Source organism: Anolis sagrei, chromosome 7 (assembly GCF_037176765.1).
Source record: "Anolis sagrei isolate rAnoSag1 chromosome 7, rAnoSag1.mat, whole genome shotgun sequence".
In the NCBI taxonomy this organism is placed as follows: Eukaryota; Metazoa; Chordata; class Lepidosauria; order Squamata; family Dactyloidae; genus Anolis; species Anolis sagrei.
In genome coordinates, this window is record NC_090027.1 from 15,704,708 (window position 1) to 15,729,962 (window position 25,255).

The 25,255-nt window shown below is 40.3% G+C and overlaps 1 protein-coding gene across 10 annotated transcripts in view; it reads left to right on the forward strand.

The window, feature by feature from the left end:
• The window catches only part of CAMK2B (calcium/calmodulin dependent protein kinase II beta), a 240,945-nt gene that overhangs the window by 152,914 nt on the left and 62,776 nt on the right, over window positions 1-25,255 (forward strand). For all 10 annotated transcript variants that reach the window (XM_060787518.2, XM_060787520.2, XM_060787521.2 and 7 more), the window contains exons 7-12: window positions 12,543-12,645; window positions 12,753-12,836; window positions 14,044-14,138; window positions 16,321-16,443; window positions 18,872-18,955; window positions 20,557-20,599. In XM_060787518.2, coding sequence (XP_060643501.2) covers window positions 12,543-12,645; window positions 12,753-12,836; window positions 14,044-14,138; window positions 16,321-16,443; window positions 18,872-18,955; window positions 20,557-20,599 — 532 coding nt within the window. The remainder of the gene's footprint in view (window positions 1-12,542; window positions 12,646-12,752; window positions 12,837-14,043; window positions 14,139-16,320; window positions 16,444-18,871; window positions 18,956-20,556; window positions 20,600-25,255) is intronic.

Here is a 25,255-nt window from a genome sequence, read left to right on the forward strand (position 1 = left end):
GCCTCGCAGATCCTCACAGATCCCCCACAGGATCCTAGTACAGATCCTCTCCTAGGATCCTGTCCACATCCCCAGGCTGCACAAACTGTAAAATGTCCACAAACATTGGACAAGCAGGAGCCACGGTTTGATCCACTAGAAAAATGATATCTCATTCTGTCACTTCCAGGTCTTCCATAAGCCCAAGCTCATGCTACTGCTTGTAGGTTTTAGAGTGACTTTGTATTGTAAGACAGGCATCCAATTGTATACAGACATTTTGTTTTTGCATGTTGCATAGTGAAGTGCCATTTAGTGTCATTTGGACTGATCTGGGCTGATTTCTGGACAGCTGTCAGGTTGATAGTGGGAAGTGGGCTGTGTTGGTAGGGTCTAGGATGGCCAATTTACAATACTTCCAATGAATTACTCATTTGGTTCCCCAACTACTCCCTGCCTTTCTTTAAGTTCCTTTTAGCCACTCATCGCCCTCAATCATTTCTGATTTTTCCTCCTGGTGTGTTGGGTGTATGGGGACAGGATTTTGACAGAAGCAATGATGCCCGTAGATGAAACAGACGATCTCTTTCTCCAAATGTTTGCATGCATTATGTCTAGTTTAAATGTGTGCAAATTATTTGTTTCCCGTAACTTACTGTATTGGATCCTTGTTTTGTTTGTTTACTCCCTGTCTGGCCTCTTTATAACACTCTTTGGGTAGGCTTAGAATCGCGGAGTATTATAAAGAGAATATGTTTGCGTGTATGGACGGTTCAGAGGTAGCGAAGACTGTGTTTGTTAGAGGGGTCGTGGGATAAAGGGGCACTTTTACAATAACTGTGTGTGTATGTTCAAGATGTACCGAGAAATTCCTTTCTGAATCATTCTGTGGTGTATTTTAAGAGGTTCTGGGCTTCCCCTCTCACTCCTCCTTCACTGTATTTTTCATTTGGGCTTTGAGACAGGAGTTTCACCAAAAGTCAAACACTTTGAGGCTTCAAAGTACAACACACTTGGCTAATTGGACTGACTGCTTAACAAAGGGTCTTCTTTATGGATTTGGGCATCCGGCTAATGAGTTCATTTGCAGCCTAGAGAAAACCACACAAGTTCCAAAGATCTTGTTTGGGTCACTTGCACTGCTGTCTTCATTTGAGATGCCCTTGGCTTCAAATTGCATAATTACAAAATTACCTAAAATCTAACACAGGCAAGATTTATGTTTTGTTTTTTTTTTTTAAAAAGATTAAATTGAAAATGTCCCCAGAGCCCTTAGACAATGTTACCTAATAAGCAAGGACCATTACTGTGAATGCCATTGTTGATTTTTTTCAAAAAATGCTACTTTATGCAAGAGTCACTTGAATATGCTTGTAGTAACAGCATGGGTAATGTTGTGGCTCTGAATAATGTATGTATTTGTGTTGCTAATAAAATCCCTGACATATGTACATGGAATAGACCACTGGTTATTGTTTGGGACCCTTTCCCAGTTTTTGTGTATCGATGTACTATTTGAAACTGAGCTCCTTTCCCAAAGAATAGAGTCTTATATATAATACTTTTCTACAATACAGTGCTACTGATATATGTGTGTGTGTGTACACACACACACACACACACACATATATAAAATCCCGGTTCTTCTCAGGATTTAGGTCACACAGTGAGCCGACATCCTGGAAATTTTGTGAGGGTGTGACGTGTGTGGCTAGATGCTTGGTAAAGCATCTAGCTCAGGCGTGGGCAAACTTCGGCCCTCCAATTTATTTATTTATTTATTTACAGTATTGATCTTCCACCCTTCCCACCCCACAGGGGACTCAGAGAGGATTACAATATACATATACATGGCAAACATTCAGTGCCATAGACACACAACGTATATAGACAGACACTCAGAGGCTATTTAACATTCCAGCTTCTGGCCACCAGGGGAGCTGTCACTTCACCGTCTGTTTGTGACACTGATGAAATACTTACTCATTCTTTGCATACTTCCTGGAGATTTTTATGGCCTCGTAAATCAGTTAAATTAGCCTCCCCACATAAGTGGTACCTAATTTTCCTACTTCACAGATGCAACTTTCTTTTGGGCTGCAAAGGTCGACAACAAGCTACACAATTTTGGTCGGGACCTCTTGGGGAGATAGAGAGGAATATCACTTGGTCAGTAGTGATCTTAATGCAGCTGACTCCCAGCCAGCTGCGCCCGGTGCTTCAACCCACAATTCCTAATAGCCTACCAGCTGTTAGGAATTCTGGGAGTTGAAGTCCAAAACACCTGGAAGGTCGAAGTTTGCCCATGCTTGATCTAGCCATCCCCCAACCCCCCATTTCCCCCCTAAATGTTCCAGGGAGGCCTGCAAACAGTAGGTTTGGGGGGGCGGGTTGGGGAGCTGACAGGGGAAGGTGGCAATGTCATCCTGGGGCCCGAAAAACCAGGATGACAGTAGGGATTGACCGTCGGGATTGTTGAAGGTGACTCAATCCCCACAGGATCCACATCTGCAAAGATGTAGACTTTATTGAAAGGTCCAGATTTTTTTCAGGTGTTTTGGTTTTCGGGAATGCATTTTTTTAACAAAAAAAATTACTTCAATCACTCAGTGTTTTATTTCAGTTAATGGCAGCAAGAACTCTTTTAAAAAAATTAAGTGCAACACTTGTGTAATTAGGATCAAGTGAAACAGCTCATAGTAATGACCAAGATTTGGAACTCATTAGAATGCTTTTTTGTGTTAAAAAGGTAAAGGTAAAGGTAGTCCCCTGACATTAAGTCCAGTCATGTCTGACTCTGGGCTGTGGTGCTCATCTCCATTTCTAAGCCGAAGAGCCGGCGTTGTCCATAGACACCTCCAAGGTCATGTGGCCGGCATGACTGCAATAATAATAATAATAATAATAATAATAATAATAATAGTTATTATTATATTCCATTCTGTCTCCCCAAGAGAACTCAGAGCGGTTTACAGGTACACCTATGTGGCATTCAATGCCATTATACAACTGACAAAGACAGCCAGTACATAAAGAGAGGCAAGGCTTCCCTCTTTTCATCTCTGGCATCCGGCTGTGCTTGACTCGGCCATGTTGAGGTGCTGTTGTTTCATTTTCCACGCCAAGGAGCCTGTCATCCATGGACTCTTTTCCTGGTTGCATTTTTGCCAGCATGTTTTTCAGGGCATCTTTTACCTCTCTGCCAAATGTATCTATTTACATTGTTGTTTTCGAACTGCTAGGTGAGCAGAAGCTGGGCTGACGGCAGGAGCTCACCCTGACCCGGTTTGAACGGCCAACCTTCCAATCAGCAAGATCTTCTATAGCATGCGGTTTAACCCACTGTGATATGCAAAAACAGACATGTGCACCCCCAAAATAGAAAAAAAGATATATGTTAGGACAGTGATTCCCAGTCCTCCAGATATTTTTTACTTAAACTCCCACAAGCCTCAGTTTCTTTGACCCATGATTAGGGATTTTGGAAGCTGAAGTCTAAAACATCTGGGAGACCAGGGTTTGGGAAACACTGAATTAAATACAAGATTTAGTGAACATTATGGAAAAATCCAGTCTGCAGTCATGTCGCCTCTTTTTCATATTTATTCAGAGATCCCACCTACAAATTTTATTTTGTTAGAGCAAGAGTAAGGGTTTGTGGCCTTTGGATAGCATTAGAATGGGTCTTCTATGACCACTCACCATTGGTTCTCCTGTCCATGGCTAATCAGAATGACAATTTAGTGGCGACTAGATGACCACATGTTCCCTACTCCTGGAATGCTTTGTAAGAAATGTAGTTTAAAATTACGGCAGAAATAATGGATATTCTTTTGGAGAGATAAAGACAAGATTTAAGAAGTGCTTCTATAGGAGAATCCATGGGAGTGTTTACTAGCTCATATCAATATGGAATTACCCTGTAGTCTCTCCATCCTTACGTCAAACAGGAAGAATGTAGTTGGCAATATGTTCTTTTATTAGTGACATTCGATATTATAGATTGAGTATCCCTTATCTGAAATGCTTGGGAGCAAAAATGATATGGATTTCAGATTTAATTGTTTTTGTGATTTTGGGATACACGTATTTACTTGGCATGGTTAGGTTCGGCCTAACTTCATAATTCGGATTAAATTTGGAAATATTTCCTTATTGAAGCGATTGCAAAGCTTTTCCCGCCATTCCGAAGCTTTTCCCGCCATTTCTCTTAAGAATCAGTAAGTGAGTCAGAAATGATTCAGCTTTTCAAATTAGTGTGAATGGATTCCCTTCGTTTCCTTTCCTTCCCGCGTCAGTCTTGGGCAAGAGAAGCAGTTTAACCCAGTTTGGATGGACTCCCTTGGTTTCTTTTCCCTCCCATATCAGTCTTGGGCGAGAGAAGCGGTTTAACCCAGTTTGGATGGACTCCCTTGGTTTCTTTTCCCTCCCATATCAGTCTTGGGCGAGAGAAGCAGTTTAACCCAGTTTGGATGGATTCCCTTCGGTTTCCTTTAGATCCGAACCACCAGCGCCCCTACATCCGAAACGAGTTTTAAGCAATTTGTTTGGACCAAACAAGCCTAGTATTTACATGTATGTATGTAATTAGATATTTTAGAGATGGGAAGTGTTAACATAACATACATTTATGTTTCACATACCTTATGCACAACATTTTAATAATTTTGAGCATGAGTTTGTAAATAATGACCATAATTGATTATTATGGAGTATTTCAGATCTCAGAAGGTTATAAAGCCAATGTAGTATGTTTGGAATTGTAGACTATTTAAATTACACTGGATGAATGCGCTAATGTGTGTTTTTGAGGCTTTCTTAAAGAGATAATTAAATGAGAGAACACAGGCAAGGAATACCTGAATAAACCAGAAAAGTGGCCAAAGATGTTTGTGATTGCCAGCGTTCAGTCTGTAGTAGACCAAGTGTAGGTATTTTCAGAGAGCTGCACTTTGCATAGTTTATAATCTGGATTATAAAGTTCACTGGAGGTACTCTCTGGCAGACTTAGAGGTTTAAAAATGACATTTCCAAATACGTTAGACATAGACAGGGTAGATTTTTTTTTCATATCAGAAGCAACATGAGAAACTGCAAGTTGCTTCTGGTGTGAGAAAATTGACTGTCTGCAAGGACATTGCCTGGGGGATGCCCAGATGTTTTACCATCCTGTGGGAAGCTTCTCTCATGTGAAGCTGGAGCTGTCAGATGGGAGCTCACCCCACTCCCCCAGATTTGAATCACCGACCTTCAGGTCAGCAGTTCAGCCAGCACAAGGGTTTAATCCATTATGCCACCGCCGCTCTTTCAACACAGTAGAATCATGACATGCACCTTGTATAACTCTTGAAACAACATCCAAACCAGCCTTTCAGTACGAAAAAAATATTTTTTTTATGAGTGCTGGCTTTTAACGTGCATTGTAAATATAACAGATAATGGAAATGTTTTTATGGCAGGAAATGGTCTCTTCCCCATCTAATGCATTCCCAGCAGTACTTTATTTCTTATTATTGGATATCTGGTGCAGTTGCTTCCCTGAATTGTCTGCCTGCCTATCTCAACGCATAGGTTTCCTTTTTTTAAAAGTGGGGGACAAAAGAATGTAGTGTGGTATATGAAAGTATATAAGGTTAACTTAGTTGATAGGTTTATAGATTGCCGATTCAGTCCTATTTAGAGCAGACTCACTGAAATAATTTAGGAATCATCACCAACCAAGGCTTCACTGTCACAATCTATAGCAGTGGTTCTCAACCTCCCTAATGCTGCGACCCCTTAATATAGTTCCTCATGTTGTGGTGACCCCCAACCATAACATTATTTTCATTTCTACTTCATGACTGTAATTTTGCTACTGTTATGAATCATTATGTAAATATCCGATATGCAGGATGTATTTTCATTCACTGGACCAAATTTGGCACAAATACCCAATACACCCAAATTTGAATACTGGTGGAGATAGGGGCGGGTTGATTTTTGTCATTTGGGAGTTGTAGTTGCTGGGATTTATAGTCAACTTACAATCAAAGAACATTCTGAACTCCACCAAACTTGGCACACAGAACTCCCGTGACCAATAGAAAATACTGGAAGAGTTTGGTGGGCATTGACCGTATGTTTTGGAATTGTAGTTCACCTACATCTAGAGAGCACTGTGGATGCAAACAATTATTATTATTATTATTATTATTATTATTATTATTATTTCATGCATTTCTACCCCACCAAAGAGGGACTCAGGGCAGCCTCACACAAGCATCATGTGATGCTATCCGCATATAAACAACAAGAATTACAATTAAAACAGTAAAAATAATTAAAACACATTATACAAATTCATTAAACAAGTTCATTAAACAATACATCATCATCATTATTTAATAAGTTATTAATCGCCCTCCATCTGAGAATGCTCTAGGCGATTTACAACTAAATTATAAAAGATAAAATACATGCATACAAAAATTAAAAATTAACAGAGATCGAATGCTCTAGTAAAAAGCCAGGTCTTAAGTGTGAGAGTAAAAGGCCCCAAGTCACGCATGGCTCTCATGTAGGGCGGCAAGGAATTCCACAAGGCAGGGGCAGAAACAGAAAAAGCCCTGTTCATTAAACAATACAAAACATTAAACATGCCAATTAAAACCAAGATCAATGTTGCAGATGTCCTAAATTTTCTTTCCAATTGCTGCTGTCCACTAATCGAACACCTGGTCCCAGAGCCGAGTCTTCATTTGTCTTCTAAAGGACAGGAGGGAGGTGGCCAGCCTGATGTCCTTAGGGAGGGAGTTCCACAGATGGGGGGCCACTGCCAAGAACAACCGCGTTTGTGAAAGTGGTGGGATTGAGAGCAGGGCTCTCGTAACGATCTTAAGCTTCGTGATGGATCTGGACCAAACAAATGTGAACACTGGTGGAGTTTGAGGGAAATAGATCTTGACATTTGGGAGTTGTAGTTGCTGGGATTTATAGTTCACCTACAATCAAAGGGCATTCTGAACCCCACCAATGATAGAATTGGGCCAAACTACCCACACAGAACCCCCATGACGAATAGAAAATACTCCTCTGACACCCCCTCACGGCCCCCCAGGGGTCCTGACCCCCAGGTTGAGAAACACTGACTATAGCATAGTATGAATGTTTCGTATGCCATGAAGCTTGGTCTTCAATGTAGTAATATGGCTTTATGAGGCTATGGCAGATATAATATATACCATTCTGGAATAAGACAGTTGAGAAAAGGCAAATGGGAAGTTTTATTCACTGCATGTAATGAGAGTGAGATGACAACTGTATCTTTCTGTTGGAAATCTGTCCCTTCCCGATTCCCACAATTGTTCTAAAGGAGCTGCCATGTCCCAGTGACAGAATGGCTGGAACTGGACCTTTGGTGACGGCATATTGTGAGGGGGTGGGAACTAGAAGTCATAAACAGCTAGTGCTAGTGAGGAACTAGTTTTGAATAAGCAGATTTTGTTTTCAAGGGTACACAAGCAAGATGGAGTAAAACCGAGGCTACTTTTTGCTCTCTTTGAAACTCCATGGACTTTTTACCTCTAGATTCTTGTTCTTTGCGATTTGACTTCATCTTAAAGGATGGAGACAGAAAGTAGGGCGCTCTGGTAGAATTAATCTGTATGTATATATGTGGCATGGGTGTTCATTTACACAGACAGGGTCCTGCCTCCACAAACAACTACAACTCCCAGTGCTGAGGAGCCACCAATGAATCTTCCCTCCAAGGAACATTGCAGGTTACTGTGAGTGCCATGAGCATGTCAAAGAGCCCTGCCAATGTCCTTCTCAAATGCCATTCTGCCCACCACCCAAGTGAAGGCTTTCATATGGGGGCCATTTCATCCTAGATTTTCTGTTTTTCCTCCACCGCAGACACTTCCCAGGGTTCCTTTCTCTCTCCATTTGTGTGGAATTTGCATGACCCTGCCCACTACCTCTCCCTTAACCCTTTCCTATGGCACACAGCAATAGAGAGTGGAATTTATTAGCTACTTAACAACTAAACATACTGGAGGGGTTTGGGGAACTGTCTCCACATGGTGGAAGTTGTAGTTCATCCTGCATCAAGACACAGCAGTGCGACCCCCACCGACAACGGACCGGGACCACATTTGGCACACAGAACCCCCATGACGAACTGATCCCACTGGAGGGGTTTGAGGGGAACTGACCCATCAGGTGGGAGCTGTAGTTTAGCCTCCAGCCAGAGAGCACACTGAGCCCCACCGATGATGCATCTAGAGAGCAAACTTGCCCAATATGACAAACTTGAACCACTAATTGAGTTTCAGGGCATTACCCTGGCATGATGTGAGTTGTAGTTCACCCACAATTTTGTAAAATAAAAAACAGACTTTTGCAACTAATTCAGGCAACGCTGGGTCCCCAAGCTAGTATCGGATAAAAGAGATAAGAGGTCATGCAAAATAAGTTTAACACAATCCTGAGAGTGTCAGCTCCAACGGTGTTCATCAAGGCTTGCACTTTACTGCTGAGAAACTTCTTTACGTGGTGATTATTTTGATAGGGGACAAGTTGGGGAAATGTAGATGTCTTTCATCCTGCTGGGGCTTCTTCATTCTGGTGCGCTTCCTTGAGGCATTGAGAAGAAATGTGCACAGGGTACAGGGCATTACCTTTGCACAAAGATGTATGCCGATGTACTGGCAGCCACAGCGTGTCTCTAACTCGTTGCCAAGAGCTGGCGCACACTCCCTTCCTGTTTGTTTGTAACATTGCCAAAGTTTCTTTGGGGATATTTTAATCAGCAGCTGCTGATTCTTAGCAAATCTATCTGAAAGTCTCTCGATCACAAACATGGGGGCACAGCAGAGGAAATGTGACATAAACCATATCTTGTTAACCATAACGAATGCAGCAACAAGGTCCAAGCAAAGGACGGAATGGAGGGGAGCCCTTTCTCGTGCATGCTCAGTGGATAGTATGTTGTCTGTTGTGTTGTTGTCGGTTTACAAGCTGGAAACTGGAAACCTACAAGAGCAAAGTTCTGTGTTCCCTCTCCCTTTGACATGGCAGCCAGATATATCTTCCCTTCGCTTCAGTATTATAAAACTGTGATAATGCCAATTTATTAAGTATTGTAAGTATATCCCATTCCTCTACAATCATAATACAAATTGCTTCAAATAATATATTGGTCAGCTCCCCCCCCCCCCAAAAAAAAAGATGACCAAACCTAATCAATAGGTGCTCATAGATCAAGGGGTGTTTTCCAAACACAGTGTAACATAAGGAAAAGGTAGGTGCCATAACAATTACAAGACTTAAAAACAAAATGGCCCTATAAACTGCAAGGGAAAGTAAGCTTAACATTATTACCCAAGTTCACTTGACAATAAAAAATCCCTAATAATGCCAAAGTAAGAATATAATAATAATAATAATAATAATAGTAATAATAATAATAATAGTAAATGGCACAAACCAGTAAAGTTGGTCCCAGTGGTGTTCGGCACACTGGGTGCAGTGCCTAAAGACCTTGGCTTGCACTTAAACACAATCGGTGCTGAAAAGATTACCATCCGCCAGCTGCAAAAGGCCACCCTACTGAGTTCTGCACGCATTATTCGCCAATATATCACACAGTCCTAGACACTTGGGAAGTGTCCGACGTGTCATCTAATACAACAGCCAGCAGAGTGAGCTTGTTTGCTGTCGACTCATCTTGTTGGGTTTCAAATAATAATAATAATAATAATAATAATAATAATAATAATAATAGGAGCCCCAGTGGCGCAATCGGTTAAACTGCTGAGCTGCTGAACTTGCTGATTAAAAGGTCACCACTTCGAATCCAGGGAGCGGGGACAATGCCAGCTCTCCAGCTGAGAAACGGAGATGAGCACCAAGCCCCAGAGTTGGACACAACTAGGCTTAATGTCAGGGGAAAACTTCTACCTTCTACTATTACTACTACTACTACTACTACTAATAATAATAATAATAGTAATAATCCTTATTTCTATCATGCCCCATCTCCTCGAAAGGACTCAGGGCAGCCCACAGCATGAGTAAAACAAAATAATATACAAAGTGGGTTTTTTTCCATGTCAGGGATGACTTGAGAAACTGCAAGTCGCTTCTGGTGTGAGAGAATTGGCCACCTGCAAGGATGTTGCCCAGAGGATGCCCGGATGTTTGACGTTTTACCATCCTTGTGGGAGGCTACTCTCATGTCCCCACATGTGGGACTGGAGCTGACAGAGGGAGCTCATCTGCACTCTCCCCGGGTTCGAACCTCCAACTTGTCGGTCTTCAGTCCTGCTGGCACAAGAGTTTAACCCATTGCACCACTGGGGGCAAATAAATGACAAATTAATAAGGCAAACAAATAAAACACAATAGCAATTAGCAATAAACAGTAAAAGCATTAATTAAACCATGAGTAAAACTTTTCATTAGTTCTTCCCATGGCCAAAACCTAAGCAAGGGGATTTCTCACCTTAGGAAGTATATCTGTATCATAAAGGATGGAGTTCAGTTTTTAACACAACTACTTTCCCCCTTTTAATTCATTTATTAGTGCTTTGATGAGTCAAAAGCAAGGTATTTTTGGAGGTGTCAAATGTTACTAGCCAACTTAGTTCCAAAAGAATGAACATCACCACTGTAGTGTAAAGCTGGTTGCCCGTTTCTCTAATACAGGCTGTTGCTTCCCTGTGTTGGGATCGATTCCCAGGGCACTTCATGGAGCCATGGAAATGGAAGCATCCAACCTGTCTTTATTTACCTAAACCTATTAATGATATACTACTCATCTGGGTTCCTGTACTGAGACAGATTATCCTTGAGGATGATCAAAGGATCTAAACTTTTTTCTATATTCCCCTTTGAAATAGATTCCTGAATGTATTAGATATTTCCCCTTAATTCCTGGGAAGTGTCAACTGTAAAAGCAATAAGAATTGTGCGCTGATGTAGAGTGAAAGCAAGGGAAGATTTTTCAGTAACGGGGATAATTTTTGGGCCTGTTATTCTCAGTGTATAAGGCCTCATCTACACTGACCATTTGGTGCAGCTTCAATACAACTCGAAGTTATATATTTATTATTTATTTACAGTATCCGCCCTTCTCACCCCTCAGGGGACTCAGGGCAGATTACAATGTACATGGCAAACATTCAATGCCATAGACACACAACATATATACACAGACACAGAGGCAATTTAACATTCCAGCTTTTCTTGAGGGTATTCTGGCCACCAGGAGAGCTGTTGCTTCACCATCCATTTGTGACACTGATGAATTACTTCCTCGTTCTTTGCATGCTTGCTGGAGATTTTTATGACCTCGTAAATTAGTTAAATTTGCCTCCCCACATAAGCGGTACCTAAATTTCCTACTTGATAGACTCCACTGTCTTTCAGGCTGCAGAGGTCAACAGCAGCTTCAGTACAACTTGAAATGGTGGTAGTTACAAAATGCGTGCCACCACTGCATGCTGCAATGCAGATTAAAGGGGTTACAGTGCATTAAAGAAAGGCACAGGAAAGTATGGGATAAGCCCCTGAAAGTGTTGTGGCAGATCCCAGCATTTCCCAAATCACAGGGTCAAATTCCGAAGCACATTGTAGACACTAGCCTTCACTGAAGCGCTTTGGAGAATTTGAAATGCAGGAGGAGAGGGCTGCCAAAAAAATGTCCCATGGGCATGGCTGGCTAGTAGGGGGCTAATTTATTTATTTATTTACAACATTTCCACCCTGCCCTTCTCAACCCCCGAGGAGGGACTCAGAGCGGCTAACACTGGCAGCAATTCGATGCCGCAATATCACAATATTACAACAATATAAAACCATAAATACACAATAGATTAAAAACAATAACATATAGCCATTTCCATTATCATAACAATCATATGGTACCTTCCAGAACAGTTGGGCGACATCTCCCATTATCCCCAGTTACATGACCATTGGTCACTAGCCATGTGACTTGGGGATTATGGGGAGCTCAATCCAACGGGTAGATAAAAGTGCTTCACAGGACTTATAGCAAATAATTTGTCAGATCAGGGCACTGATTCCTTTATTCAGGGAAGGCACACTGGAACAGCCACGTTTTCAAGCTCCTCCTAAAGACTGCCAGTGTCAACCTAATCTCCCACACAGCAAAACCAGTTTCTGCCAAACCAGTTCCAAACCAGCTCTAGCAATCAGTGTAGATGTGGCCTAAGATAGAGCAGACTGGCTCATTAATTATCTGACTAAATCAGCCTCAGAACCAACAAGCAGGTTAACATTTTAGGTCCTCCATAATGGTGCACAGCCATAAAACATTCCCCGACATGTTCTGGCTATGGGACAGGGCTATTTCCAGATAATAGCATGTCTCTCTTCCTCTCTAACACACTTTTTTGCCAGTTTCTAACTGTTTTCTGCAAACTGTTGTTGCTGTTCTTTTCTTCTGTTTGTTTCTCTTCCCCCTCATTTTTTTTTTACTTTAAACAAAACCAAAAACACTACATGACCCTTATTAAAATGGTATCCTATGTTAAATTGGATCGTCACAACAGCCGGAGAACCTACTTTTGGCAAGCAAATGCAAAGGGGCAGCGGTCAAGTTGGCAGATTTTGGCTTGGCGATTGAAGTGCAAGGAGATCAACAAGCCTGGTTCGGTGAGTATTGGACAAAATGATCCCTCCTGCATTGCCTTTTCTCTGTTTTGATTTGCTAAGCCAGTCATTACACAAACATACATGCTGCCAATTTTGCTTCCCCGCAGGTTTTGCAGGCACCCCTGGTTACCTTTCTCCGGAAGTTCTACGCAAAGAGGCTTATGGCAAACCTGTGGATATCTGGGCATGTGGTACGACTAAGGAACCTGATATCAGGCAGCCTTCCTCTCATTTGATAGTAAAACATGAAGTTGCAATAGCGTCTTCTGATTTTTAAAGACTAGGACCTTCCACATACAGATGAACCAACTGAAGTGTGAAAAGCATGGTTCTCAGTGTGTTGTTGGATTTCAGTTATGTATAGTAATCATAGCTTAGTGGCAAATCACAATAAGAAGTGAAGGCCAACACCTTGATGGCCAGAGGCTACCTACCTGTGTGCTACATCATCTAAAAGTAATCCATTGCACAAAGTTGTTGCACAAAGAATATGTAGCTCTGAGTGTGAATTTTAAAGCCTATCATTTCTGTATGTGAAATAATAATATAATGATAAACTTTATTTACACTCGAGACGGCTAACAAGAATAATACAGCAAAGTTAAACACAAAATAACAGAAAAATTACATCACAACAAATTATTTATTTATTCTTTATTTACAGTATTTATATTCCGCCTTCTCACCCTGCAGGGGACTCAGGGCGGATTACAATGTACATATACATGGGAAACATTCAGTGCCGTAGACACACAGCACCGACCATTTGTGACACTGATGAAGTACTTCCTCATTCTTTGCATGCTTGCTGGAGATTTTTATGGCCTCATAAACTTCTCACCCCCTAGGGGTGAGAAAAGCGGTATATAAATGCTGTAAATAATAAATAAGTTAAATTTGCCTCCCCGCATAAGCAGTACCTAAATATCCTACTTGACAGATGCAACTGTCTTTCAGGCTGCAAAGGTCAACAGCAAGCTACACAAAATTGGTCGGAAGCTCAATCTGACTCGGGCTGGCTTTGAACTCATGACCTTCCGGTCAGTAGTGATCTTAATGCAGCTGACTCCTAGCCACAGTGCATGAAATAACAAAATAAAATAAACAGTGCAAAACAACATGATAAAACTCAAACTCATATATGTATTCATATATGTAGTAATGCTGCTGTATAGTTCTATTCCGATGTCTTTATCAAACTTCCAAAGTGGAAACATATTATAAAACTCCACTGGTTTATATGAATCTATGCTTCCATATACTCCAGTTCAGTCTGCATTATAATGGCAGTGTATATATGACCTTTTATTTCCATCGGCCAAGGCATAGAGAATTGGACTGACTATACTACATATGCCCTACGTTCTAAATGTGTTGCTGTCCTGTTGGTTTCCCTAGGTGTTATACTTTATATCTTACTGGTTGGGTATCCTCCTTTCTGGGATGAGGATCAGCACAAACTGTACCAACAAATTAAGGCTGGAGCCTATGATGTGAGTAATAGCTTATTGCAATTGCTTTCTTCTTGGTGTCTATTATGTTGAGGCAGAGGAGGAGCACCGGAGGCCCTTCTTCCTGTCCAGGCTGGTGAGAAGCGCTGTACTGGGGACTCATCTTAAACGGCGAATATATCCCCAATACTATATTTTGACTGCTGAAATTGGGGGGTCGTCTTATAGCCCCTGTCGTTTTATATACGGTACATCAAAGTGTGGGAAAAATATTCAGATAAGAAAGTGGGAGATAAAGAAGAAGAAATTAAAAAAAAAACCCTCAAAACCAGGAAGTTTTAGATTGACTTACTTCTATTCATTGGTGGTTGACAATAGTTTAGTTATTAATATGGCAAGAAATAGTTTTACTTCCCTGTGTTCCTTGTGGCATCTTGTGAGTGTCATATTTCAAATTATCAAATGGATCTTCAGTTGCTTAAAGTACCATATTTTCCGGCATATAAGACCACTGGGCGTATAAGACGACCCCCAACTTTTCCAGTTAAAATGTAAAGTTTGGGATATACTCACCGTATAAGACTACCCCTTTTCCAATGCACACCAAATAAAAAATTTAAAAGCATCAGATTTGATTTCAATATGGTAATCTTATTACTTTACCTCCTCTGCCTCTCAGATCTTGCACATGCGCACCTACACCACTTCACTGCAGTCTTCAGGAGTGTGATCTGAGAGGCAGAGGAGGAGGTACAGTAATAGGATACAAGGGCAGGCCAGACAGGTAAAAAAGGGGTGTTTTTCTGGGCCCAGAGCTACTCTATCTCTTTTTTCCATACTCGGGGCGCCCCAGACGCCTGCAGCTTGCTCCGCCCTTCACTTACACCTTCCCGGTGAGGCGCCCATTCACTTCACCATCGGGACCACATTAAGTCCACAAATCCTGATGAATGGATTTTATTCTACTGTACTTGTACAGCATCGCCCTTAATGCTTTCATACAGTCGCTGCATACGGCCGGAACGCAGCCACTGCCATTTTTTAGCTACCCCCACCCTATATGGCAACCACAGATTCTCCAATACGGATTGGAAGTTTCAGCACCTGCTCTATAAAACGACTCCTGGTGTGCAAGACAACTCCCAGCATATAAAACGACCCCTGACCTTTGAGAAGATTTTCGTGGGTTAAAAAGTAGTCATATGCCAGAAAATACGGTAGTTCTTTGCCAGGCTCCAATTCATTTGCTTCTTTGGAAGGCCTTGGTTTGGAGAAATCCAATGAGTTAGTTGGTCCATATTCATTACCTCTACGATTTCCTTTTGCCAGCGCTCTCTTTTTGGGATTTCTTTTCTTCTCCAAACTTTTGCAAACACTATTCTGGCTGCGATCACTAAATAGTTGAATAGAATTAAATAAATTTAAATATTTTTTGACCAAAGATGGGCAACAGCAACCGCATGGTCTGTAGCTTTAAACAATTCTTCCTCTGTGCATGAGGCAGGGCATTGTGGACAAGCAAACATATGCAGAGTTGTTTGTTCTGCTCCACAATCGCACAAGGTGTGGGATTCTTTATCGAACTTCCAAAGTGGAAACATATTATAAAACTACACTGATTTATATGAAGCTATGCTTCCATATACTCCAGTTCAGTCTGCATTATAATGGCAGTGTATATATGACCTTTTATTTCCAAGGCATAGAGAATTGGACTGACTATACTACATATGCACTACGTTCTAAATGTGTTGCTGTCCTGTTGGTTTCCCTAGGTGTTATTTTGCCAGGTTGTCTTTTGATCTGCCCACTCCACTTCTGAGTCTGTTCAGGGACTTCCAAGTTGCCCATTCTTGGTTTGACCGTGGAGAAAGACCCTCGTGGGGAGCCATCCAGTTGAAATTGCCTGGTTTAGCTGCCCAGAGGGCAGCTGTTGCTGGAGGAACATTAAGAGTGGTGGTTCTCATGAAGCTTTTCCTTGATTTGAGTCTACTAGGAGGAGGCTGGTAGCCATGTGGAGGATGGTTTTCACAGTGTTCAACCTTATTTTTCTCACAATTAGCAACAACTTTCCATCCCACATGGGGGGGGGGGGGGGGGCAATGCCAGCTAGCTAGTCTAGGGATTAAAAGGAAATATTGATCTGTTGCATGGAAATGATCTGTCTTCCTTCAACCCTGACCTGTTCTCAAAACATAACCTTCCTGTAACATCTCATCCTCAGTTTCCTTCTCCTGAGTGGGATACAGTCACTCCTGAAGCAAAAAACCTCATAAATCAAATGCTAACCATCAACCCAGCAAAGAGAATCACAGCTCATGAAGCTCTTAAACATCCATGGGTCTGTGTAAGTGTCATTATTCTTTCAGTGATATCAGTATCTGCTGTTTAATTGCTCCTAAAAGAGTTTCCAGATGTCCTTCTTCTATTTCCCGTGGAGCTCCCAAATGCTACTATGCTATGTGTCATGAATATTTGCATCATCTCTATAACACATATTAAGGTATTCCTGAGTACTTTTTAGATATTTATGAGAAATAATAATAATAATAATAATAATAAACTTTAATTATACCCCACCACCCCCACCCCAAAGGGGACTCAGGCAAGGCAAAGCCCAACAGCGTAATGCAACAAAATAAAACCAAAATAACAAAACAAACATCATAATTAAATAAATAAAAACACAAGAATGCAATAAAAATACAAAATAGTACAATGCAGAATGTAAAGTGGGAGACTAACAACAATGCCTTGTGCTATAGCAGGGCTGAAGACTCTTATCACCATTAGGTCTTGAGTTTTAAGTTTAGCTAGCCTGGCCAGTGGTAGGTAATAATTCATCAACTTGGTGGTCTGCATTCATCTAACCTGGTCTGCAGAAATCCTAAATGAGTAGCCTTCTCTAACAGAGGCTTTATGTTAGTCTTGTTTGTTACTGTCCATATTTGGAATTGGCCTTCTAAGCTAAATAGATCTACATAGGCTGATCTTAAGTGATATTGTGGAGCAACACATATTAAAGTTTTCCTGAGTACTCTTTAGATATTTATGAGAAATAAGAATAATGAAAATAACCATCATCATCATCTTTATTTATACCCCACCACCACCACCCCAAAGGGGACTCAGGGTGGCTTACATGAGGCCAAGCCCAACAGCGCAATACAACAAAATAAAACCAAAATAACAAAACAAACATCACAATTAAATAAATAAAAACATAAGAATGCCATAAAACAATACAAAATAGTACAATGCAGAATCAATCCCAAAAGGGCAGGCCAGATGCGCGAGATAAAATGATAAAATGCGGGATGAGATAGGGATGAAAGAAAAATATTTGTATAGGAGAAGCTCATAAGAGACAGAGTAGTGGAGACAGGCCTTCAAACGGGGGGGGGGGGGATTGCGATATGGGGATGAAACATTATGGTAGGAGCAACAAAAGGAATTATCTGATCACTCTCCAAAAGCGCAATGGAAAAGCCAGGTTTTGAAATTATGTCCAGAGTATTTATTTATTTATTACTGCGCTTGTATACCGCTGTTTCTCAGCCTACATTGGCGACTCAACGCGGTTTACAACACTACAATAATCAACAATATTCAGTTTAAAAAGCATAAAAACACATACATAAAACACAATATTGGGCCACCAATAACAAACCAATGCATCTCTTAACTAAAATCGCAATCCAATTTCCTCGTCTGTGATTACCAATCCTTGATCATCAGATTCATTGCATCGGATTAACCGAATGCTTGTTCGAACATCCATGTCTTCAGTCTTTTTCGAAACACCATCAGCGAGGGGGCTGATCTTACCTCTATGGGGAGGGCGTTCCAAAGCCGAGGGGCCACCACAGAAAAGGCCCTGTCTCTCGTCCCCGCCAGCCGCACCTGTGAAGCAGGCGGGATAGAGAGCAGGGCCTCCCCAGAAGATCTTAGGGTCCTGGTGGGCTGATAGGCCGAGATACGTTCGGATAGATAAGTTGGGCCAGAACCGTTTAGGTTTATTTATTTATTTATTTATTTATGACATTTATATGCTGCCCTTCTCAACACGAAGGGGACTCAGAACGGCTTTCTCTCTCTCTCCTCTCTCTCTCTCTCTCTCTCTCTATATATATATATATATATAATATTATTAGCATAGTACAATATCAGTATTATATATTACTATATTGTACTATTCCATTATATAGGACGACGATTTAATTCTGGCAATTGTTCTAGTGTTTTACTGTTTTTATGATGTTTTTATAATGTTTTATACTGTTTTTACCTAAGATATATATATCTATGCTTTTATTGTCAGCCGCCCTGAGGTCGAGATAGGACGGGATATAAATGTCTGAAATAAATAAATAAATAATATTATTAGTGATACTACATGCAAGATAAAATATATAATTATAATATCATATTATTATTAGTATTATATTGCATTACATTATAATATTATAAATATTATATGTATATACAGTATATTCCATTGCATTATTTTGTATTGTGTTGCATTTTATTGTATTATATTATATTATATTATATTATATTATATTATATTATATTATATGATTAGCATAGTACAGGAGACAAGGTGGAACTGTCCCCTGGGCCCCTCTCTCTTCACTCTGGCCCAGAATAAGCCTTAAAGTTCTCCACACCCACCCAACACATATGTAATTTTGCTGCATTTCTTCAACCTTCTTGGATTGGTTTTGGTATAAATTCGGGAAATTCTAACTTTGCTTTTTTGTTCTCTTTTTCAGCAACGTTCAACAGTGGCCTCCATGATGCACAGACAGGAGACAGTCGAGTGTCTGAAAAAATTCAATGCCAGAAGGAAGCTCAAGGTAACAGTAGCCATTTTTAGCGACTGTGGGGAAAACACAAGGGTGTAAATACCTAGGCATTTCCAGTGTCAATTTCCTTTTCTTTTTAAAATATGTCTTTATTGAAGTCTTTGCATACAGCTATTTAAAAACTAGGGGGGGGGGGGGAATGGGGGTAAAAATCAGGGGTGGATATATATGGAAGGAGGAAGGGGATGGGGATGGGGGGTCTAATGGATGGGAGAGGTTGGGAAAGGAATGGCTAGGAAAGAAGCGGGTAGGGGAAAGAAACAAGACGGGAAGAAAAAAGAAGTAAGGGAGAAAAGGAAAAAAAGAAAAAGAAGAAAAGAAGGGGGAAAGGAAAGCGAAGAAATGGAGGGATAGTCTTGACTTTCACATTTCCTTTTCTAAGACTTGTAAGCAAAATGTATTTGTTTATTTGTGGCTCTGTGTTTTTGTCACTCCATTCTTTTTCAAGTCAAGCAAATCAGTCTTACTGATCTTCCATCACTGAGTCATACTTTCCATGTTTTATCTAGCGTCTCTTGTTTTCCCCTGTCAATTACATTGTCATTACCAAAACAAGGACTGCCACAATAAATATCAATCAGAATTTCCCTGTGCTCTTTTCTAATTTACTTCTTCCCAGTCTGCTAATTTGAACTTGTTAAATTCCTTCTACCGGTAGTCCCACAGTTTCATTCAGTCCCATTGCTACATCATCTCCATCTGAATGTAGCCTTTTGTGTTCCACTAAAGCTGCTTTTGGATTTCTGGATCTTTGAAAATGAAAATGTTCCCTTCCACCTTCCCTTGAGTAGATCATTGTGTACCGCTTTGGTGGGAAGGTAATGGTGCTCCATTCAGTCATGCCGACCACATGACCTTGGAGATGTCTACGGACAACGCCAGCTCTTTGGCTTAGAAATGGAGATGAGGACCGTCCCCCAGTCGGACATGACTAGACTTACTGTTGCACTCCAGAACAGGAATAACTCTCTGATTTTAAAACACCATACATTGAGTAGAAAAACAATCCTTTTTATTGAATATAAGTAAAAGCAGCAAAGTGGAAAAACACTTTAAGGGAATAGGTAAGTCCAATTAGGTAAGAAGATAAGCAGGAACAAATTAGTCCAAGATATGGTTCAGAAGATAGAAATTGGTTTCGTTTTCCCTGAATGCCTCTCATCCCTATCTTTCGAAGCTTGGCAGTATGCTGAAGGCCTTGGTCGAGCTGTCTGTTTTGGCTAATTTCCACCTGCCTGTCTATATGCTCATTAGTTCCTGCAGGTGCCACATTGTTTTCAAGTCCCAAATTCTGGGAACTCTCTGGGAGCAATTCAGGGGAGTAAACTATCAAAGTGTGGTTTCCCATGAGAAGGTTCCTACCCTATACCTTGTAGGAACATTCTCACGGGAAACTACCCTTTCAACTGGCATCTCTGTGTCATTCTCTGCATTAATACCATTGCCATCTTGACCCTCATTGACATCATTCCTCACATCCAAAGCACCTTGATCTTGAAACACAATCACAGTCTGAACTCCAACACTTAATGTCAAGGGACAACCTTTACTTTTATATATAAATATAATACTATTTTTATTTTCTCTTCTAGGGTGCAATTCTTACTACTATGTTGGCAACAAGAAACTTTTCAGGTGAGAGCTTTGCTTTGCTTAATTAAGAAAAAGAAGAATGAAAAAAATAAAATAAACACTCTCTAATTTCCATCCTTTTTTTAGTAGAAGAAAAAAAAACCCACAGAAAACAAGAGGCAGTCTTTAAGTGAGGGGTTCACAAACACAACCACAGTCAAAGCTACTCCACTAATACAGATTGTATTAATTAGCCATAGGATACAGATTGTATTAGTCAGCCATCCTTGTTCATCTTATCCTGTTGTTCTCTGCCACAGGTAAAGTTATATACAAATGAATTTAGCCCTTCTCTGGATATTGAACCAGTAAGAGAGAAGCTGAGGATGCCTTGGAATGCTCTTCTGCCGACATCTGCCTCTGTACACAAGCACTCCTGCTTTCCTCTTCCTTTCCCTCCCTTACAGAAGTTTTGCCCTTTCAGACAAAGCAGTCGGATTCAACCTCTGATCTTCAGAAATAGTTGGTGATCAGATCTTTCTATCTCTTACCTACCAACCCAGTCCCTAGTATAACATATATACTCAAGTATAAGCTGAGTTTTTCAGCCCCTTTTTTAGGCTGAAGTAGCCCCCCTTGGCTTATAATCGAGTCAAAGTTATTTCTTATTTTGCTTTGTTGTTGTTGTTGTTGTTGTTGTTACATTTATCATTTTACTCTGTTATTATTGTTATTATTACATTTATATTCTTTTACTCTATTATTATAAATAATAAATCTTTCAGCCCCTTTTTTAGGCTGAAAAAGCCCCCCTCTGCTTATAATCAAGTCAAAGTTATTTCTTATTTTACTCTGTTATTATTATTATTATTACATGTATTATTTTGCTCTGTTATTACTGTTATTATTACATTTATATTATTTTACTCTATTATTATATTTATTATTTTATTCTATTTATTATTATTATTACATTTATTTTTACTCATACTTGTTATTAGTATTCCATTTATTCTTTTACTCTATTGTCACTGTTACTGTTACATTTCCATTATTATATTCTGTTATTATTATTATTATTATTACATATATTATTTTCCTCTCTTTAGTATTATTGGTAGGATACATTTATTCTTTTACTCTATTATTATTATTATTATTATTATTACATTTATTCTTTTATTCTTTATTATTCTTTATATGAATGGCCATCTGTTAGGGGTGATTTGAATGCAATATTCCTGCTTCTTGGCAGGGGGTTGGACTGAGGTCTCTTCCAACTCTTTGATTTGATTCTATGATTATATTACATTTATTTTTACTTTATTATTGTTATTATTACTTTTATCATTTTACTCTATTATTACTATTATTATTATTATATTTCCATTATTTTCCTCTATTACTTTTAATTTTATTACATTTATTATTTTACTCTATTATTATTGGAAGGATACATAAGCATATTTACATTGAAGAAGGTTAGAATAATGGTTTTACCAGAGTTGGAGAGTCTGATCTTAAATTCCAGTTTTATGTAAATATTCCAAAACATTTAACCTACTGATTACAATTAATGTAATTTTATCAGTATCTATTTTTATTTTGAAACAAGTAACTGCTGTAATTCCCACCCTCGACTTATACTCGAGTCAATACTTTTTCCAAGTTTTTTTGTGGTAAAATTAGGTGCCTCGACTTATATTTGGGTCGGCTTATACTTGAGTATATATATTATATTGTACTCAAGGCGCTATTGAGGAAGAAGAGCTATTCCTGATCCCATTTTCTGGATTACATGTATCGTTATCCCTCAAGCATACATTTCTCTAACTTGGTAGCAACTTGATTCTGGATATATCCAATAGAGTTTGGCTTAGTGTTAATCTTGTCCCTGGTGCCACTACATCCACCTCTTTCTCTTCCTTCCTTTTGCCTAAATGATGCTTCTACTATTTGTGTACCTTCTCAGTTTAATTAGATCATCTTATTTTGAAAAATCTTGCCAATATAATGTAATGTAATGTAATATTTTATCGGATCAAGAACACACATGTTGGGTTTGGGTGTATTATGCCTTCTGGTTGGGTTGACCTTGGAATGCAGAAGGACAGTGTGTCTTCTCCGCCACCCTCGGTGTTTCCTGTTCCATGCGCCATCATCATGGAGGCATTTAGTCTGCAAACGAATAAAGTCCTCTTATCATGGGGAGACAAGCGACTGCCTCGGACTAGAGAAGTGTCAGAAATGTTTTCAGTTTGATAGGTCAGGAAATGGTAAGATGGCTGAGTAGATTCCTCAAGTAAGAATCCACCCACTCACACTGTTTCTCTCTCCTCACTCTCCTATAGGACTTTCTTTTTCCATCATTATTCATGGGCCTCATCAAGGCGCCATGAATTTACAACGACACACAATCCATATCCTACATTCTGTAAGCAGGGAAAACAATTTTCCTGATACTGTATAAAATACATTGTGTCAACAGCAACAAAGTTGCATTCACAATGCAGAATTCACTATACTTTTGGTGGGTGGGAATGAAGAATCACTTGGAAGAAATTGGGTTTCATCTGAGAAACAGTCAAATTGGAAAGGGAAGCATTAGGCGATTCCTCGTAGCTCGAGAATGATTGTCTTCCAGTTGTGGTGTCTTGGCGGTGGGTCCGTAGGTGGCTGTGGAGTCCTATTCTTGATCCGTATGTTCTCCCGCAGTGCGGACATCAGTTTCCAGACGGAAGGTGGTCCAGGTCAGGGTTGGCTTGACGTACCTTCCTCTTGGTATGTTTCTCTCTTTCGCTCTCCATTCGTGCCTCTTCGAATTCTGCAGCACTGCTGGTCACAGATGGCCTCCAGTTAGAGTGCTCAAGTGCCAGGGTTTCCCAGTTCTCACTGTCTATGTCACAGTTTTTGAGGTTGGCTTTATTTCTTCCCTGATCTTGACAACTGCTGCAAAATAGGCAATGAATATTATGCACTTGTTTCTGAATCATTCCATAGCTGCCAAATTTTACAAACTTTTCTGCAGCCACAGAGTTACAGAGTAAGCAACATTTATTTATTTATGAAATTTATATGCTGCCCTTCTCACCCTGAGGGGGGACTCAGAGCAACTTACAGGTCATGTGTACATAAAACATACTATATAATTAGCATAGTAGTAATACATCATTCATAATATTAGTATTATATAATATTATATTGTTGCTGGGGGAGGGGCTCTGATGTTGCAAGAGACAAGATGGAACTGTCTTCTCGGCTCCCTTCTTTACTCTGGCCCCAGAGTGGCTGTTGTTTATTGTTATTATTGTTAATATCCCTAGTTATTGTCAAAGACTTTCATGGCTGGAATCACCAGATTGTTGTAGGTTTTTCGGCTATATGGCTATGTTCTAGAAGTATTCTCTCCTGACGTTTCACCTGCATCTATGGAAAGCATCCTCAGAGGTTGTGAAGTGAGGATGCTTGCTATAGATGCAGGCGAAACGACAGGAGAGAATGCTTCTAGAACATGGCCATATAGCCTGAAAAACCTACAATAACCCAACATCCCTAGTTAATTCAGAGGACTCCAAACTTGGTGTTTGCTGAGTAATTTCTCAGTCAAAGGCTTAACAGAATCATAGTTTTTTTTTAAAAAAAAAAAAGCAGAAGCAATACTAAATATTAATATATCATGTCACCATAGTTCTTAGTGCTCCAAATCACTTGGCAGAAATTGGATTTCATTTCAGAAACAATCAAATTGGAAAGGGAATCTTAAGGCGATCCCTCGTAGCTTGAGGATGATTGTTTTCCAGATGTGGTGTCTCTTGGGGAGACAAGTGGACAAACATTAGCGTGCGGAAGAAGCAAAGACCACCAGCATTGAAGCAATGGTCCTCCGCCATCAACTCCGCTGGACCGGCCACATTGTCCGGATGCCCGACCACCGTCTCCCAAAGCAGTTGCTCTACTCTGAACTCAACAGAATGTTGGTGGACAGGAAAAGAGATTTAAAGATGAGCTCAAAGCCAACCTTAAAAACTCTGGCATAGACACTGAGAACTAGGAAACCCTGACCCTTGAGCGCTCCAGCTGGAAGTCAGCTGTGACCAGCAGTGCTGTAGAATGTGAAGAGGCATTAATGGAGGGTGAAAGAGAGAAACATGCCAAGAGGAAGGCGCATCAAGCCAACCCTGGCTAAGACCACCTTCCACCTGGAAACCAATGCCCTCACTGCGGGAGAAGATGCAGATCTAGAATAGGGCTCCACAGTCACCTCCTGGAGGATTATCCTACTCGGACAATGAGGGATTGCCTGAGTAAGTAGTGCTCCAAAGAAGCTTTGAAGCTAACTTTTAAGATGGTGCATGGGCCACATACTTCTTTCAATGCATGGTGTTTTCCAGCTCTTAAATCTCAGATCCAGCAGGAACAATTACACCTATTACCATTCCTTGTACATTTCACAGCATTGGGTTAATTCTCATGGCATGACTACCCTTCCGCGCCTTTCCTCGGGATATAAAAATATCCTCTAGGGTCTCCTTTTGATCCTGTGACTAGGTTGCATTGTTTCCAGCCTGATATTGAACGGGTGAGTTGTCCAAAGCAGAGAAATCCTCTTTGATTGGATGCAAAAGAGCCACAGGTTGTGTCAATGTGAATGCACATTTGCTACCAATGGTCAGGTCTCTACATCTCAACTTTAACTCTAATCTTTTTTCTGCTTCCTTT